The 17065-nt window shown below is 45.7% G+C and overlaps 1 protein-coding gene across 1 annotated transcript; it reads left to right on the top strand.

The window, feature by feature from the left end:
• The first annotated feature begins 14971 nt into the window (after positions 1-14971).
• On the top strand, positions 14972-16158 carry LOC123082636 (putative glycine-rich cell wall structural protein 1). Its single transcript, XM_044504937.1, has one exon. The coding sequence runs from the start codon at positions 15004-15006 to the stop codon at positions 15883-15885; it is 882 nt and encodes a 293-aa protein (XP_044360872.1). The 5' UTR covers positions 14972-15003; the 3' UTR covers positions 15886-16158.
• Positions 16159-17065: the final 907 nt, after the last annotated feature.

Below are 17065 nucleotides of genomic sequence, written 5' to 3' on the forward strand. Positions count from 1 at the left end.
ATGGACTGGTGCAAGCATCTCGGAGTTGGAATAAATGTTTTGATAGTGCGATCAAAGCATATGCTTTTATACAAACTTTTGGAGAAGCATGTATTTACAAGAAAGTGAGTGGGAGCTTTGTAGCATTCTAATATTATATGTGGATGACATATTGCTGATTCGAAATGATATAGAATTTCTGGATAGCATAAAAGGATACTTGAATAAGAGTTTTTCAATGAAAGACCTTGGTGAAGCTGCTTATATATTGGGCATCAAGATCTATAGAGATAGATCAAGACGCTTAATTGGACTTTCACAAAGCACATATCTTGATAGAGTTGGATCAAGCAAAGAAAGGATTCTTGCCTGTGTTACAAGGTGTGAAGTTGAGTCAGACTCAATGCCCGACCACTGCAGAAGATAGAGAGAAAATGAAAGATATTCCCTACGCTTCAGCCATAGGCTCTATCATGTATGCAATGTTGTGTACCAGACCTGATGTGTCACTTGCTATTGCTTTAGCAGGGAGGTACCAAAGTAATCCAGGAGTGGATCACTGGACAACGGTCAAGAACATCCTGAAATACCTGAAAAGGACTAAGGATATGTTTCTTGTTTATGGAGGTGACAAAGAGCTCGTCGTAAATGGTTACGTCGATGCAAGCTTTGACACTGATCCGGATGACTCTAAGTCACAAACCGGATACGTGTTTTTATTGAACGGTGGAGCTATCAGTTGGTACAGTTCTAAGCAAAGCGTCATGGCGGGATCTACATGTGAAGCGGAGTACATAGCTGTTTCGGAAGCAGAAAATGAAGGAGTCTAGATGAAGGAGTTCATATCCGATCTAGGTGTCATACCTAATGCATCGGGTCCAATGAAAATCATTTGTGGCAATACTGATGCAATTGCCTTGGCAAAGGAATCCAGATTTCACAAAAGAACCAAGCACAACAAGAGACGCTTCAATTCCATCTGCGATCAAGTCAAGGAGGGAGACATAGAGATTTGCAAGATACATACGGATCTGAATGTTGCAGACCCATTGACTAAGCCTCTCTCATGAGCAATACATGATCAACACCAAGACTCCATGGGTGTTAGAATCATTACTGTGTAATCTAGATTATTGACTCTAGTGCAAGTGGGTGACTGAAGGAAATATGCCCTAGAGGAAATAATAAAGTTTTTATTTATATTTCCTTATATCATGATAAATGTTTATGATTCATGCTAGAATTGTATTAACCGGAAACTTAGTACATGTGTGACTACATAGACAAACAGAGTGTCACTAGTTTGCCTCTACTTGACTAGCTCATAGAATCAATGATGGTTATGTTTTCTAACCATACACATGAGTTGTCATTTTATTAACGGGATCACATCATTAGAGAATGATGTGATTGACTTGACCCATCCGTTAGCTTAGCACGATGATCGTTTAGTTTGTTGCTTTTGCTTTCTTCATGACTTATACATGTTCCTATGACTATGAGATTATGCAACTCCCGAGTACCGGAGGAACACTTTGTGTGCTACCAAATGTCACAACGTAACTGGGTGATTATAAAGGTGCTCTACAGGTGTCTCCGATAGTACTTGTTGAGTTGGCATAGATCGAGATTAGGATTTGTCACTCCGATTGTCGGAGAGGTATCTCTGGGCCCTCTCGGTAATGCACATCACTATAAGCCTTGCAAGCATTGTGACTAATGAGTTAGTTGCGGGATGATGCATCACAGAATGAGTAAAGAGACTTGCCGGTAACGAGATTGAACTAGGTATAAGGATACCGATGACCGAATCTCGGGAAAGTAACATACCGATGACAAAGGGAACAACGTATATCGTTATGCGGTTTGACCGATAAAGACCTTCATAGAATATGTAGGAGCCAATATGAGCATCCAGGTTCCACTATTGGTTATTGACAGGAGACATGTCTCGGTCATGTCTACATAGTTCTCAAACCCGTAGGGTCCGCACGCTTAACGTTCGGTGACGATCAGTATTATGAGTTTATGTGTTTTGATGTACCGAAGGTAGTTCGGAGTCCCGGATTTGATCACGGACATGACGAAGAGTCTCGGAATGGTCGAGACGTAAAGATCGATATATTGGAAGCCTATATTTGGACATCGGAATGGTTCCGAGTGGTTCGGGCATTTTTCCGGAGTACCGGGAGGTTACCGGAACCCCCCGGGAGTATATGGGCCTTATTGGGCCGTAGTGGAATAGAGGAGAGGGAAGGGAAAAGAGGGAGGCGCACCCCCCAAGCCCAATCCGAACTGGGAGGGGGCCGACCCCCTTTCCTTCCTCCCTCTCTCCTCCTTCCTTCCTCTCCTGCTCCTACTTGGAAGGGGGGGAATCCTACTCCCGAAGGGAGTAGGACTCCCCTAGCGCGCGTCATAGAGAGGGCCGGCCCTCCCCCTCCTCCACTCCTTTATATACGAGGAGGGGGGCACCCCATGGACACACAAGTTGATCATTGTTCTCTTAGCCGTGTGCGGTGCCCCTCTCCACCATAATCCACCTCGGTCATATCGTAGCGGTGCTTATACGAAGCCCTGTTCTGGTAGCATCATCATCACCTTCATCACGCCGTCGTGCTGATGAATCTCTCCTTCGACACTCTGCTGGATCATGAGTTCATGAGACGTCACCGAGCCGAACATGTGCAGATCGCGGAGGTGCCGTACTTTCGGTACTAGGATCGGTCGATCGTGAAGACGTACGACTACATCAACCGCGTTGTCATAACGCTTCCGCTTACAGTCTACGAGGGTACATGGACAACACTCTTCCCTCTCATTGCTATGCATCACCATGATCTTGCGTGTGCGTAGGAAATTATTTGAAATTACTGCGTTCCCCAACAGGTTGCTGCATCAAAGCGAACACCACTGTTTTGGTTGGTGCTCTTTTGATCTTGGGCGATCGTGTAAAATGTATTCCCATTTATATCGTACCCTTGGTAAGTCAATACAGTCGAAGATGGTGTCCTGGCCAATGATTAGAGCTCATCTACAATAATGTTGTTACCCATGAGATGTGTTTGCAACCAACTGCCGAAAGTCCTGATGTGTTCACATGTAATCCAGTAGTCAGACTGTTCCGTGTGTTTGGAGCGCAGAATATTCTTGTGTCCATTGACATACGGGGTCACCAAGGTAGAATTCTGTAGAACTGTGTAGTGTGCTTGAGCCCAAGAATGCCCGTCCCTACATATTATTGAGTCCGCTCCTAGTGTGCCTTTTCTAGTCAGTCTCCCCTCATACCGCGATTGAGGGAGACCAATCGGCTTAAGGTCAGGAATAAAGTCAACACAAAACCCAATGACCTCCTCTGTTTGATGGCCCATGGAGATGCTTCCTTCTGGCATATCACGGTTAGCAACATATTTCTTTAAGACTCCTGTCGGTGTCAAAACCGGCGGATCTTGGGTAGGGGGTCCCGAACTGTGCGTCTAGGCCGGATGGTAAAAGGAGGCAAGGAACACGATGTTTTACCCAGGTTCGGGCCCTCTTGATGGAGGTAAAACCCTACGTCCTGCTTGATTAATATTGATGATATGGCTAGTACAAGAGTAGATCTACCACGAGATCAAGGAGGCTAAACCCTAAAAGCTAGCCTAAGGTATGATTGTTGTTCTGTATGTTGTCTATTCTATCGACTAGCCTGGCCCTGGTTTATATAATGCACCAGAGGCCTAGGTTAACAAGAGTCCTAGCCGAATACACCGGTGGGGAGAAGTCCTTGTCTTGATCGCCAAGTCTTTGTGGAATCTTCCTTATATGCGGCAGCTGTCCGAACTGGCCCATGAGTATACGGCCATGGGGGCCCCCGGCCCAATCTAATAGATCGGGAGACGATGTGGTGAGTACCCCCTAGTCCAGGACACCGTCAGTAGCCCCCTGAACCGGTCTTCAAGTTAGGGACGCTCCTCGATTCTTCCGAACTGTTCTTCATCTTCGGTCGTCGGTCTTGAAAACTGGTTCAACAAATCTTCTTTATCTTCGATCTTAAGGATCGCCGAAATGCATTTGACGAGTATACACATCGGGTATTCGAGGAGCCCCTTTAAGTTTCCGGCCTTTACCAATGCCTTGTTATTTTTGTGCCACACCTCGGGTTTGAAGTTGTTCCCGGGCGGCAGCGTCCTCTTGCGTCCGAGCTCCAACGCCGGACTGTATTCAAGGTATCTTTTGCAACCGAGAACCAACGCCAGACCGCTTCCCAGCTCTAACGCCGGAATGTATCCAAGCTTCAACGCCGGACTATGTATCCGAGCTCCAACGCCGGACTGTATATCTGAGCTCCAACGCCGGACTGTATCCGAGCTCCAACGCCGGACTATATCCGAGGTGTCGTAAATCACCTTGGTTCAAAGAAGTTTGAAGGAGTTTAGCCAAGCTTAATGCCGGAAATGCCCTCTATGGAGCCAGCCACTAGCGCCCGAGCTTTATGTCGGGCTGCTTCCGAGGTGGTGCACCATCCCGAATGTGGGCCGATTTTTGTGAATATTTTTTATTGGTGCAATTTATTCTCTGCCGAGATATATAGCCAGTAGCCCTCAAGGTGTGTATCGGTCTAAAACCCGAGATGCACCTGAAGGATGACATAAGACCGCTGATCCCAGTAGCCGCTGAGACTCAGGTTGATTTGCAAAATCGGCCTGAGGATCAAGTCCAAGCTCGGCAGAATACTTCGGGACACTAAAAGCGTCGTGCTCAGTCCTCGAGACTCAGGTTGGGTGCGGCCGACCAACCTGAGGATCAAAATCTCCTCGGAAACTATATTGCACATAAAATTTTCTGCATTGGACAAGCAATGCAGTAGCCCCCGAGACACTGGTCGGGTGGTAACACCAGATCAGGGGATCAATGTGCCCCTTTAATATTTGTAAATAATAAGCCCGAAGCCCAGTAGCCCCCGAGCCTTAATGCGGGCACGGGTGGCCGAATTAAGGATCAATATCCATAGTAAAATCACAAATTATGTGTAATGACTCTATGTATCCAAGTACTTTACGTCATTAATGCTCGGATCCGCATTGTACAAAACTTTGTTGACCGACCATCGGCTTCCACCTCCTCGGCCAGTAGCCGAGGAGTGTTTGTCCTACTTTATAAAGCCTTTATGAGGGCAAAGATTTACAACAAACAAGGCAATCTGGCCATACGGTTTTATAAACAAAGGTACGCAGAGAGTTATATTACTGTTTAACAGAAGAAATGTCTTCCAAAGAAAATAGTCCCGCTATCGGTTCCTTTCTTTGGGTTGTCATGCTAAGCATGATCATTAAACCTCAGCTCTAATGTAAGAGCAAAATATTGAGGATTTAGTTTGGGAGGCCAGTTAATAGCCCCCGGTAGTGTTCGGCGACAGTCGGGGTCAAGCCGTAAACACTTCGGCCAATGTTATGAACGGCCCATCATTTAACATAGTCATCGGATCGCTGACCAGTTTACGCTTATTGTGAAAGTCAGTTTTCGGCTTTCTCCACTGAGGTGCTTAACCATGTGAGCTGGAAGCACAATCGCAGTGGTTCTCCCTTTGCACGCCTAGCCGAACAAAACGGAACGTAGGAAGCAAGTGCAGGAGCCGGGCAACCCAACTATTGACCGAAGACACAATTCGAAACCGATGCATATATAGCAATATCTGAGAATGTTTTTGCCGAATCCCTAAAGGTGTCCGGCGTTGCACTGCGAGACTAATGCTGGAAAAGCACAAATAGTTTAAAAGTGCCAAAAAGCTTGGAAAACCAAGAAACTTCAGTAAAAACATGACGTCCGAACAATATCAAGTGTTCGGTGCCAATCCGAAAGTTGGTCTTAGAAAAAAGAAGTGCTTCTGTCGTGCTTTAACATGATACATCCTATCTCAAGACTTCGAGCGGGTCAGCCTACGGCTTCAACCTCCTATCCCGAGGGCGGAGTACTTCTCATCAGGCCAGTTTAGCAAACTAAACTCTAGCGGCTTTGAGAGAGAAATTAGGCTCCCCGGCTAGTGACCGCACACTCGTGTCGAAAAAAGGAGTGATAAATAATAATAATAAAACTTTGCAATGACTAAGAAGAAGAACACTTATTATAAAACGGCTCAAATAAACTTAAGAGCCCCCAAGTGACTTGGGTAGAAGAATGATTGCATGTACTAAAGTACTTATATCATATCTATGTTCAACCGAACTTTAAATGTGTCTTAACCAACCGTCAGCTTCTCCCTCTTCGGTCAAGGACCGAAAAGTGTTATGTACTCCATCGGTCGAGAATATCGACGGTGTTTCCAATAACCAGGCAATCAGGCCATAAGGCTGTAACAGACAAAGCGCGCTCAGGGAACTTATGCTATATTACCGTGAAGTGTAAGAAGCATCTTCGAAGAAAATAGTACCCCCACCGATACCTTTCTTCGGTGCTCATTGTTATTATGAGACTTGTGCAATAGATTTTTTGTACTCATGAGTTCCGTTGTGTGCCGACCATCATTGAAAACTATAAGAGCGCTAGCTTTCGGCTTCACCCAGTCTGAGGTCCGGCTCGGCGACCCGATCGTGACAATCGCAGAGGTGCTCCCTTTACTCCCTAGCCGAACAATCGGGAACGTAGGGGTAAACACAGGAGCGAGGCAACCCAGCTTGCAAATCGCTTAAGTCAATATGGTGCATATTGTGGCGTAATACACGAACAAGGAACGAAGCCGTACAAGTATAATCATATGCAAGTAGAAAAGCTTCATGAAGGAAGCCCCCAAATGAATTGGGTATTTGAATTTATGCGTCACAAATAAAGTTTGGACAAGGAAATTTTTTACAAGCAACTTTTTTCCAAAAAGTATAATGCTTGGTCGAACCGAACACAAGTTACAAATTAAAGCTTTGAGCATGAAAGCGACTTAGCTGGTTAATGTGTTCGGTATTGATGACGCGGTCCGAGCTTGATGCGGGGCAAGGTTCCATCCCCCAAGCTGGTCCCGAGGTGGCGGAGCGGAGAGCTCGACACGTCGAAGTGGTGACATAGCACGGTCAATGCAGACCGGCAGAGTGACGTCGAAGTCCCAGGATCATTTTCCTGTGCACAAAAATTAGTGCAAACCGGAGATAATAGTAATAATGATAATTAAAAAAAATGTTGCATAATAAATAATTTATGCAAAGTGAGGAATATAAGAAATATGGCCTGGCGCCGAAGTCAATGTCGATGCAGGGCGTCGGCGTGATGTAGTAAAGGTGTGGTAAAGCCTGAATTCACAGGTCGGTCCGAGCTCCGGATGCGGCGTTCGCCGGACTATGTACGGAAACTGATCGAACCACCACGCGACCGTCGTTGATGCGGTCACCATTTGATAGACCTGTGTACATATCATGGACAAACCAGAGTAATAATTCCTTGGGAAAAATAAAACCAAACAAGCAAAAAATGCTGGGATTAATAGCACCTGGTTTATTTGTTGTAGCAATCCGAAGGAAAGTGATTACCAAAATTGGGACTCGCTCCGCACACCCATTGCCTGATGGGCGATAAAATGACGGCATGGCAATGCTGGTAAAGGTTGACTTGCCGAGGCAAAGCCCTCGGCCCAGCTAACGTGACGGAGCTGGTCGGCTAGTGACGCCGAAGTGTCCGGAGTAGGTTGATGAAGAGATGGCGAAGCCCCCGGTCCAGCCAAGATGTCGAAGCCTCGACGTCAGCCGATGAGTCGAAGTAGGTCGGCGTGATGGACACCAGCTTGAAGAAGCAATAGTGCGGCCCTGTCGATGCAGGTCGTGACGTGGTCGATGCCGGCTTGATGAAGCGACTGTGCGACGATGCCGGTATGCCCGCTTTGTGTAATCCATGGGGCGGTGATGTTGATGATGATTTATCCTTCGCGATGCCGGACTCTTGTTCGGCTTGCCGAGATGATGATCCGAAAAAGTTGAGCTCGGCCAAAGTGACGACGTGTCTAGCGCAGGTCGGCAGCCGTGGAGTAATATTGCCGAACTGGTTTGACACCAGCATGATGTTGAAGATCATGTTTAAAAGATCTTAAAGTTAGTGGGATGTGTTCGGGAACAAAACACAATACGCCATACAAAACTTCCTTCAAAAGGGATATCCGAAATCCCGTTCATAAAAAAGATGAACTCGGGTCGGATTCGTTTTTGCGCAGAAAACAAATCCGAAAAGTGATGCACTAATCGGAAGGTTTCCGGAGTTTGGACGGTCGGATCGAGCTGAAATTTTGAGAGGTGGTAGATATAGGAATTCCACAGCCGATCAACGGTTGGATCTTACAAAGGACGTCCGAGCTAGAAGCTGGACACCACGCCCTAAACTCATCCAAATTCCCATCCAGATTTGACAGGGCTCCGGTATATCGTGGATTGCCAGAGATTCCTTCATCGGAACTCGACGAAATTTTCCAGGGTTGTTATAGACTCAATTCCGCACAATTCCACCAAAGCGATCGTCAAAGAGATACTCGAGGAGGTGGTGGCGGCAGATACGAGTTCACTGTCCAAAAAAACAGCACGGTCGCTTGAGGGCAATGTTGACGTTGAGCCCCCGAGCTCCATAGATGATTCCTCCGTGATCTTGATAGAGATCGGAGTTGATGTTTGATGAAGGCCCTCGTCCGAACATGGTGATCCGAACACGGGGCGCAATTCTTGGTCGAACCAAGGTGACCAGTCGAACTGGTGATGAAGACGCCGAAGTCGCAGTTGATCTGCAGGCGAGCCATCGATCCTTTTGTCGATCACACAGCGGAACTCTCAATGAAAGCACCAATATCGGTGTCAAAACCGGCGGATCTCGGGTAGGGGTCCCGAACTGTGCGTCTAGGCCGGATGGTAACAGGAGGCAAGGAACACGATGTTTTACCCAGGTTCGGGCCCTCTTGATGGAGGTAAACCCTACGTCCTGCTTGATTAATATTGGTGATATGGGTAGTACAAGAGTAGATCTACCACGAGATCAAGGAGGCTAAACCCTAAAAGCTAGCCTATGGTATGATTGTTGTTCTGTATGTTGTCTATTCTATCGACTAGTCTGGCCCTGGTTTATATAATGCACCAGAGGCCTAGGTTAACAAGAGTCTTAGCCGAATACACCGGTGGGGAGAAGTCCTTGTCTTGATCGCCAAGTCTTTGTGGAATCTTCCTTGTATGTGGTAGCTATCCGAACTGGCCCATGAGTATACGGCCATGGGGGGCCCGACCCAATCTAATAGATCAGGAGACGACGTGGTGAGTACCCCCTAGTCCAGGACACCATCAACTCCCATGAACCTCTCAAAGGGGAACATATTGTGTAGAAATACAGGGCCCAAAATGGCAATCTCGTCGACTAGATGAACTAGGACGCGCGTCATGAAATTGAATAAGGTTGGTGGGAACATCAACTCGAAACTGACAAGACATTGCACTAAATCATTCTTTAACCTTGGTAGGATTTCTGGATCGATTACATTCTGAGAGATTTCATTGAGGAATGCACATAGCTTCACAATGGCTAATCGAAAGTTTTTCAGTAGAAGCCCCCTCAATGCAACCGAAAGCAGTTGCGTCACAATCACGTGGCAGTCATGAGACTTTAGGTTCTGTAAATTTTTCTCTCCCATATTTATTATTCCTTTATATTCAATGAGAAGTCAGACGGGACCTTCATACTAAGCAGGCATTCAAAGAAGATTTCCTTCTGTTCTTTGGTAAGAGCGTAGCTGGCAGGACCTTCATACTACTTTGGATGCATGCCGTCTTTTTCGTGCACATGTTGCTGGTCCTCCCGTGCCTCAGGTGTATCTTTTGTCTTCCCATACATGCCCAAGAATACTAGCAGGTTCACACAAAGATTCTTCGTCACATGCATCACGTTGGTTGCAGAGCGGATCTCTAGGTCTTTCCAATAGGGTAGGTCCCAAAATATAGATTTTTGCTTCCATACGGGTGCGCATCCATCAGCGTCATTCGGAATAGATTGTCCGCCAGGACCCTTTCCAAAGATTACTTGTAAATCCTTGACCATATCAAGTATGTCATCACCAGTACGGAGGACGGGCTTCTTCCGTTGATCTGCCTCACCTTTGAAATTCTTGCCTTTCTTTCGACATTGATAGTTGGTCGGAAGAAATCGACAATGTCCCAGGTACACTTTTTTCCTGCATTTGTCCAAACATATACTTTTGGTATCATCTAAACAGTGTGTGCATGCGTGGTATCACTTATTTGTCTGTCCTGAAAGGTTACTAAGAGCAGGCCAATCATTGATGGTTGCAAACAGCAATGCATGTAGGTCAAATTCCTGCTGTTTGTGCTCATTCCACACACGTACACCTTTTCCATTCCACAACTGTAAAAGTTCTTCAACTAATGGCCTTAGGTACACATCAATGTTGTTGCCGGGTTTCTTAGGACCTTGGATGAGCACAGGCATCATAATGAACTTCCGCTTCATGCACAACCAAGGAGGAAGGTTGTAGATACATAGAGTCACGGGCCAGGTGCTATGATTGCTGCTCTGCTCCCCAAAAGGATTAATGCCATATGCACTTAAACCAAACCATACGTTCCTTACCTCACCTGCAAAGTCTCCCCTCTTTCTCTTATTTTTTCTCCACTGTTACCCGTCAGCGGGTACTCTCAACATTTTGTCTTTCTTACGGTCTTATTTGTGCCATTGTAACAACTTGGAATGCTCTTTCTTTCTGAACAGACATTTCAACCGTGGTATTATAGGAGCATACCACATCACCTTGGCAGGAACCCTCTTCCTGGGGCGCTCGCCCTCAACATCACCAGGGTCATCTAATCTGATCTTATACCGCAATGCACCGCATAGCAGGCATGCGTTCGAATCCTTGTACTCACCGCAGTAGAGGATGCAGTCATTAGAGCATGCATGTATCTTCTGCACCTCCAATACTAGAGGGCATAGAACCTTCTTTGCTTCGTACGTACTGTCAGGCAATTCGTTATCCTTTGGAAGCTTCATCATCATTATTTTCAGTAGTTTCCCAAATTCGTTGTCAGATACACCATTGTCTGCTTTCCATTGTAGCAATTTCAGTGTGGTACCGAACTTTGTGTTCTCATCTTCGCAATTTGGGTACAACCCTTTTTGTGATCCTCTAACATGCGATCGAACTTCAACTTCTCACTTTCACTTTGGCATTCTCTCTTTGCATCAACAATGACCCGGCGAAGATTATCATCGGACACATCGTCTAGTTCCTCTTGATCTTCAGCTCCCCCCGTTGCAGTATCACCATATTTAGGGGGATAGTTGTCATCATCCTCTTCTTCTTCGTTGTCTTCCATCATAACCCCTCTTTCTCCGTGCTTGGTCCAAACATTATAGTGTGGCATGAAACCCTTCTCAAGCAGGTGGATGTGAAGGGTTTTCACAGAAGAGTGATCCTTCGTATTCCCACAGACAATACATGGACAATACGTAAAACCATTCTGCTTGTTTGCCTTAGCCACTTCGAGAAATTTATATAGTCCCTCAATATACACTGAGGTGCGTCGGTTACTGTACATCCATTGCCGGTTCATATGCGTGCATTATATAATTAAGTGTATCAAAAACCATTACAGAATATCATGAATAGAGAAGTGACCAAATTAATACAAGTTCATCATCACATTAAAACCAAAGTACAGTAGTGATCAAATGTTATTACTGAAAAAATAAATACATAAATTTCATACATAGTTCTCATAGAACAACATATAGCTCTCTAAAGCATCTAACTAAAACATACATTGAAACTAACATAAAACTATGTAAAACATTTAAATGCAACAACAAATGCGATCATAATCGCAACTAAGGTAACAATTGATCAAACGACATAATGATATCAAGCCTCATTATGAATGGCATATTTTCTAATCTTTCTAATCTTCAAGTGCATTGCATCCATCTTGATCTTGTCATCATCGACGACATCCGCAACAAGCAACTCCCATTCCATCTTCTCCTCCTCAATTCTTTTAAAAAATTTCTTCAAGTAATTGTTTTTTTCAACTAAATTTAACCTCTCGACAAAAGGGTCGGTCGGAATTTTCGGTTCACATACCTCCGAGACAAAAAACATCTATGTCATGTTGGTCGGCATAATTGTCATAAACACTAAATGAAATAAATAATAATAAATGATAATATACCACATCCGAATCATAGACAGGACGAGGGCCGACGGGGGCGGATACCAGAACCATGGCACTTTATAATAACAAACAATAATAAAAGTAAGAAAATTATACAAGTATCTATCTAAATCATACAAGTAAGAATTTTTTTATTTTAAAAATAAGATAAAAACAAGAGGCTCACCACGGTGCTGCCGTCGACGAGATTGGTGCGAGCGATCGACGGAGGTGAGGACGGGGACGGGACGGGGCAGACCGCCAAACCTAGACAAATCTTAAGAAAAATGGAGTTTGGAGGTCGAACTTGGAGAGGAGAAAGCTTAAGTGTGGTTCGGGCATTTCATTGAACACCTCATGTGCATCGGAGGTGAGAGCAGAGCGGCACACACCTCCCACACGCCGTCCGGCCAAACAACATAGGAGTGAGTGGGCAGGGGCGAGCATATATATGCATCTCTTTAGTCCGCTAGAACCGGGACAGAAGCCTAATCTCTAGTCCCTGTTCCAGCTACCAACCGGAACTAAAGGGGCTGCGTCAGGAGCGAGGCCCTTTGGTCCGGGTTTGTGTCGGGAACCGGGACCAAAGGGGTCGAGCGAACCGGGACCTATGGCCCCCGAGTCTTGACCCGCGCCCTGGCCTCATGAACCGGGGATGATGCACCCATTGGTCCCGGTTCGTAACAGAACCGGGATTAATGCTCTTATCTAGCCTGGACCAAAACTCTGTTTTCTACTAGTGTGGTCAAGGTAATACCCTACTTCTGCTTTGCTTTGATTAATGAAGTAAATGCCTTGTGTTCAATGATGCCATATTCCCCGAAACTACCCCCTAGCCTCACCTTAATTATAAGGACGAGGCCTAAGGTTACAGAATTCCTACCCGACCTACAACTCCGATCGGTGGGACTCTCTGCACTGCTGGAAGCTCTGCGAAACACCCAGGCTGGCTCACCATCTATCGTGCCGCCCGACAGGCTACCCCTGGTGTTGCACACCGTCACACAACATTTCCGTTACTACTAATAAATTATTCAAGCGCATACTTGTTTTCAGGTGTGGTTGAATTAACGACTCAACGGTTAAACCTTATAAGCATTCTTTGACTCCGATCATGTAGCATATAAATTAAGGGTTGTAACCTTACGAACGAAGACTTATGCGATCCCTTGCACTTGGGGGATATCAGTACGATCCTCAGAAATCTTGATGGAAGTGTTAGTTTTGCTGCATATAGACACCTTTTCCACTGCAACGATGTGGTCGAGTCAAGAACAACATGCATGTGATAATGGAAGGGGTCGCTACTATAGTGGACTGACCTCCCGGATGCCTTCCAATCAGATTGGACTAGGCGCTATCGACTCTCTCTAATGATTCACTACCCTGTTCTAATTACAAACACCTTGTCTCTGAGACCAAGGCTCATACTGAAGCACAAAATTTTATTCTTAGAAAAGTTTCGCGTGATCAAAATAGGGTACCTCATAGTCTAGTCACCTTGTTGGGTGCACAGAGTGGATCACTGGCTCACTGCATGTTGGCTTAATCAACGTCCTCCCTGCATTTTCGATTTTGTAACTTCAGATTGTAACTCTATTCCCTTGAAATATAATCCATAAAGAACAGAAGAAATAAAGAAAGCATACACTGACTTAATAGTATAGCCCACGGTATGAACATCAACACCAACAGCCAAGTACCCACCCACATGCCTAATATTGATACCCCCCCCCCCCCCTCCCCAAATCCAAATATATAAGACCGAATACGTTTTTCAAGATTGCTTTTGACTGTAGATAAAATTAATAATCTAATTCTATCATTAAAAACTCATTTCACAAATTTACATACGAATTTGATGGTATACCTTATATAGCATATACATCATATTCTTGTTTCAACCGGTGGTTAAAGGCAACCTAAAAAAACTTATTAGTCCCTATATATTTGTACGGAGGGAGGGAGTATGTTAGTCGCCGTGGAGACGGGTTCAAAGGTGTGTATTTGGACTTTTGGAGAGCATGTGCAGTAATTTAGGAAGTCAGACCTACGGAACGCGATCGAGTTTTGTTGATACTAATCAAACCATTAACTAAATTAAGATGGGATCCCGGCCGTGAGTGAACATGGCTAGCTAGCTAGCTACTCTTCTCGTTTCTGCCCACCCATCCGGAGCCTTGCATGCAGCTGGAGAATGGAATGCCAGCTCGATCGATCCTAGCCTGCCACTAGGTCAACTTGGACACTGTAATTATCACCGATCGACGTATCTCGTTGTTAATTTGCATGCGCCTAGAATAGAGCCAGAGTGCGCTACTCGGTCAAAGTTGTTGACAATGGGTTAGTAAACCCTAGGTAAGGTAAGTCGCCGGGCGATGCACGGTGCACGATGAACTCGGCGAGCAGACTAACAGGAAATGCCAATGTCAAAGGATCCGAGTCCACTGATCGCATTGCGTACCTACATCGATCATCAGCTTACGCGTACTTCCACATGTGTAGGGCATCGAACAGATATAACTAGTCTGTCTATGTCAGGCGATGGGGATCTTTTGCATACTAGTTGATCTGCATCAATCAATAAATTACTGTCGTGAGTAAGGAGAGAGATTTGCATGACAATTACATGCTGCACGTCTTGCTAGCGGCTACTGTGGAACTAGATCGACATATACACAGTCAACAGTACTACCGTCACTCTGATCATAGGAAACTTCTCATCGAATAACCCATTCAATGCACAACCAAAATCACTCGATCGGTTCACCGTAAGATCTCGCACCCATGCACGGCCCCCAGCACTATATATACTGACCCAACCTTCTCTGCACTCAGCACCCAACTCGACCATCTCACTCCACACAGCTCACTCACAATGGCTACTAGCACCAGGCTTGCAGCTCTTGGCTTTGTTGTCCTTGTGAGCATTGGGTTCGCCGATGCAGCAAGGATGCTAGCTAGCTCCTCCAGTGCTTCAGGTGGTGGTGGAGGAGGTGGTGGGGGAGGTGGTGCGAATGGTGGGAGTGGATGGGGTGGAGGGTCTGGATCGGGTGGAGGCTTAGGATATAGTGAAAGCGGTGGAGATTGGGGTAACAAGTGGAATTTCGCCAAGGGGTCTGGAGGAGGAGGAGGAGCAGGCGGTGGGGGAGGATCAAAGGGTGGATCCGGGTCTGGTTTCGGATCTGGTTCTGGTAGAGGGAGTGGTGTGAGTGGCTCTGCATCAGCCCCTAGCGGCAATGGATACGCCAATGCTGATGGTAATGGCGGGGGCGGGGGTAGTGGTGGGGGTGCAAATGGGTCTAGCGGAACTGGGGTTGGGTCTGGCCTTGGCAAGGGATATGGTGAGAGTGGTGTGACAAAGGCACCGACTCCTGTTGCCGGTGGTGATGGTACCAGCTACTCAGATGCTGGTGGTAGTGGTAACGGGGGTGGCGGCGGTAACAACGGAAATGGAGGTGGTGCCGGAGCTGGCGCTGGACAGGCCGGTAGCGACGCCACTTCTGGAGGCTTTGCAAATGCAGGAGGAAGCGGCAATGGTGGTGGCGCAACCGGAAGTGTCGCTGAAGGTCCAAGCGTTGGAGTTGGATCGGGTGCTGGGTCTGGCGCCGCTCAGACCGGTAGCACTGGCTCTTATGGCGAAGGCTATGCCACGGGAATGGGTGGTGGCATGGGTGGCGGCACCGGTGAGAGCCAGAATGGCGGAACTGGCAATGGTGGAGGCAGTGGATCGGGATCTGGTGGTGGCGGATACCACTAAATTATCCTTTCTCAATCAAGATAGAACTTGGACCTCGACATGTATTTTAATTTCCATCATTTTACTAGCGTTACACATTGAAGGACATGGGGTGTGCACTAAAGGGACGATCCTGAGCATAGGTGGAGGGAACTAAATAGCATATTTTGGATTTGCATTTAGCTCCTACAGCTGTTCAGGCGGGTTTGTGCCAACAGACATAATAATAATGTGAAGGAGTACCTCCTTTGCAGTTTTTTTCTATCTCGATAGTCAAATCACTTGATTCCGCCATTTTGTTTCCAATGCCTTTTTGAGTTTTGACCCAATTTACATGTTCAAGTATGTTTCTTGTTTGCATACCCACGAGAGTATGCAAGTCTGTGGTTTTTTAGAGCAATGCAAACCTCGACTTTGCTTTCTATTTAAAATAATCCCTTGTGTTAAATTGGGTTCGTTTTTGAATCGGTATTAACAAAATAGTTCCAATCTTAACCATCAACATAGAACGTAGTATTAAGACACCATATTCATACCATTGGATGCATCGTACAAAATGTTATTCCATAATATATACTCAGGTGTATTTAAACCATCATACCATTGGATGTACTGAAAGTGTTAGACTAAAGAAGGTTAATGTGTAAATGATGTTTGGGCAGTGTCGATACACGAGACTTTACATCTACAAGAAATAGAATGTCGTCTATCAAAGAACAAAGAACTGTGTAATAATGTGAACCTAGTCAGAATTAGAGGACTGGACGCACAAGCTGTTGGTTCTTACATATTAATCTGAGTGATAGGTCTTGCCTGATACATCTTGTGATTGGTACATGAGATGACCAAATGCAATAGCAAATTTAACTTGCGTGGTGGCAAACTGTTATGACCGGCATATTAGGGGCTTAGCCCAATTAGTTGTGGCCCAATTTATCTTATCGTTATTAGGGACTTAACCCAATTATCTTATTAAGAGGATTATATAAACTCGTGTAAGGACCCGTTTTGAGATTAAGAAAGAAGCAATCATATTTGCTCGGCTCCCTCGGAGACCTAACCCTAGCCGCCGCCCCTGCTCTCTATCTATCTATCTATCTATCTATCTATCTATCTATCTATCTATCTATCTATCTATCTCTATCTCTATCTCTCTCTCTCGCGCACGCAAAGACGGCGACCACGCCTTCCTCCACGCCAT

This window comes from Triticum aestivum, chromosome 4A, assembly GCF_018294505.1.
Source record: "Triticum aestivum cultivar Chinese Spring chromosome 4A, IWGSC CS RefSeq v2.1, whole genome shotgun sequence".
Lineage (NCBI taxonomy): Eukaryota > Viridiplantae > Streptophyta > Magnoliopsida > Poales > Poaceae > Triticum > Triticum aestivum.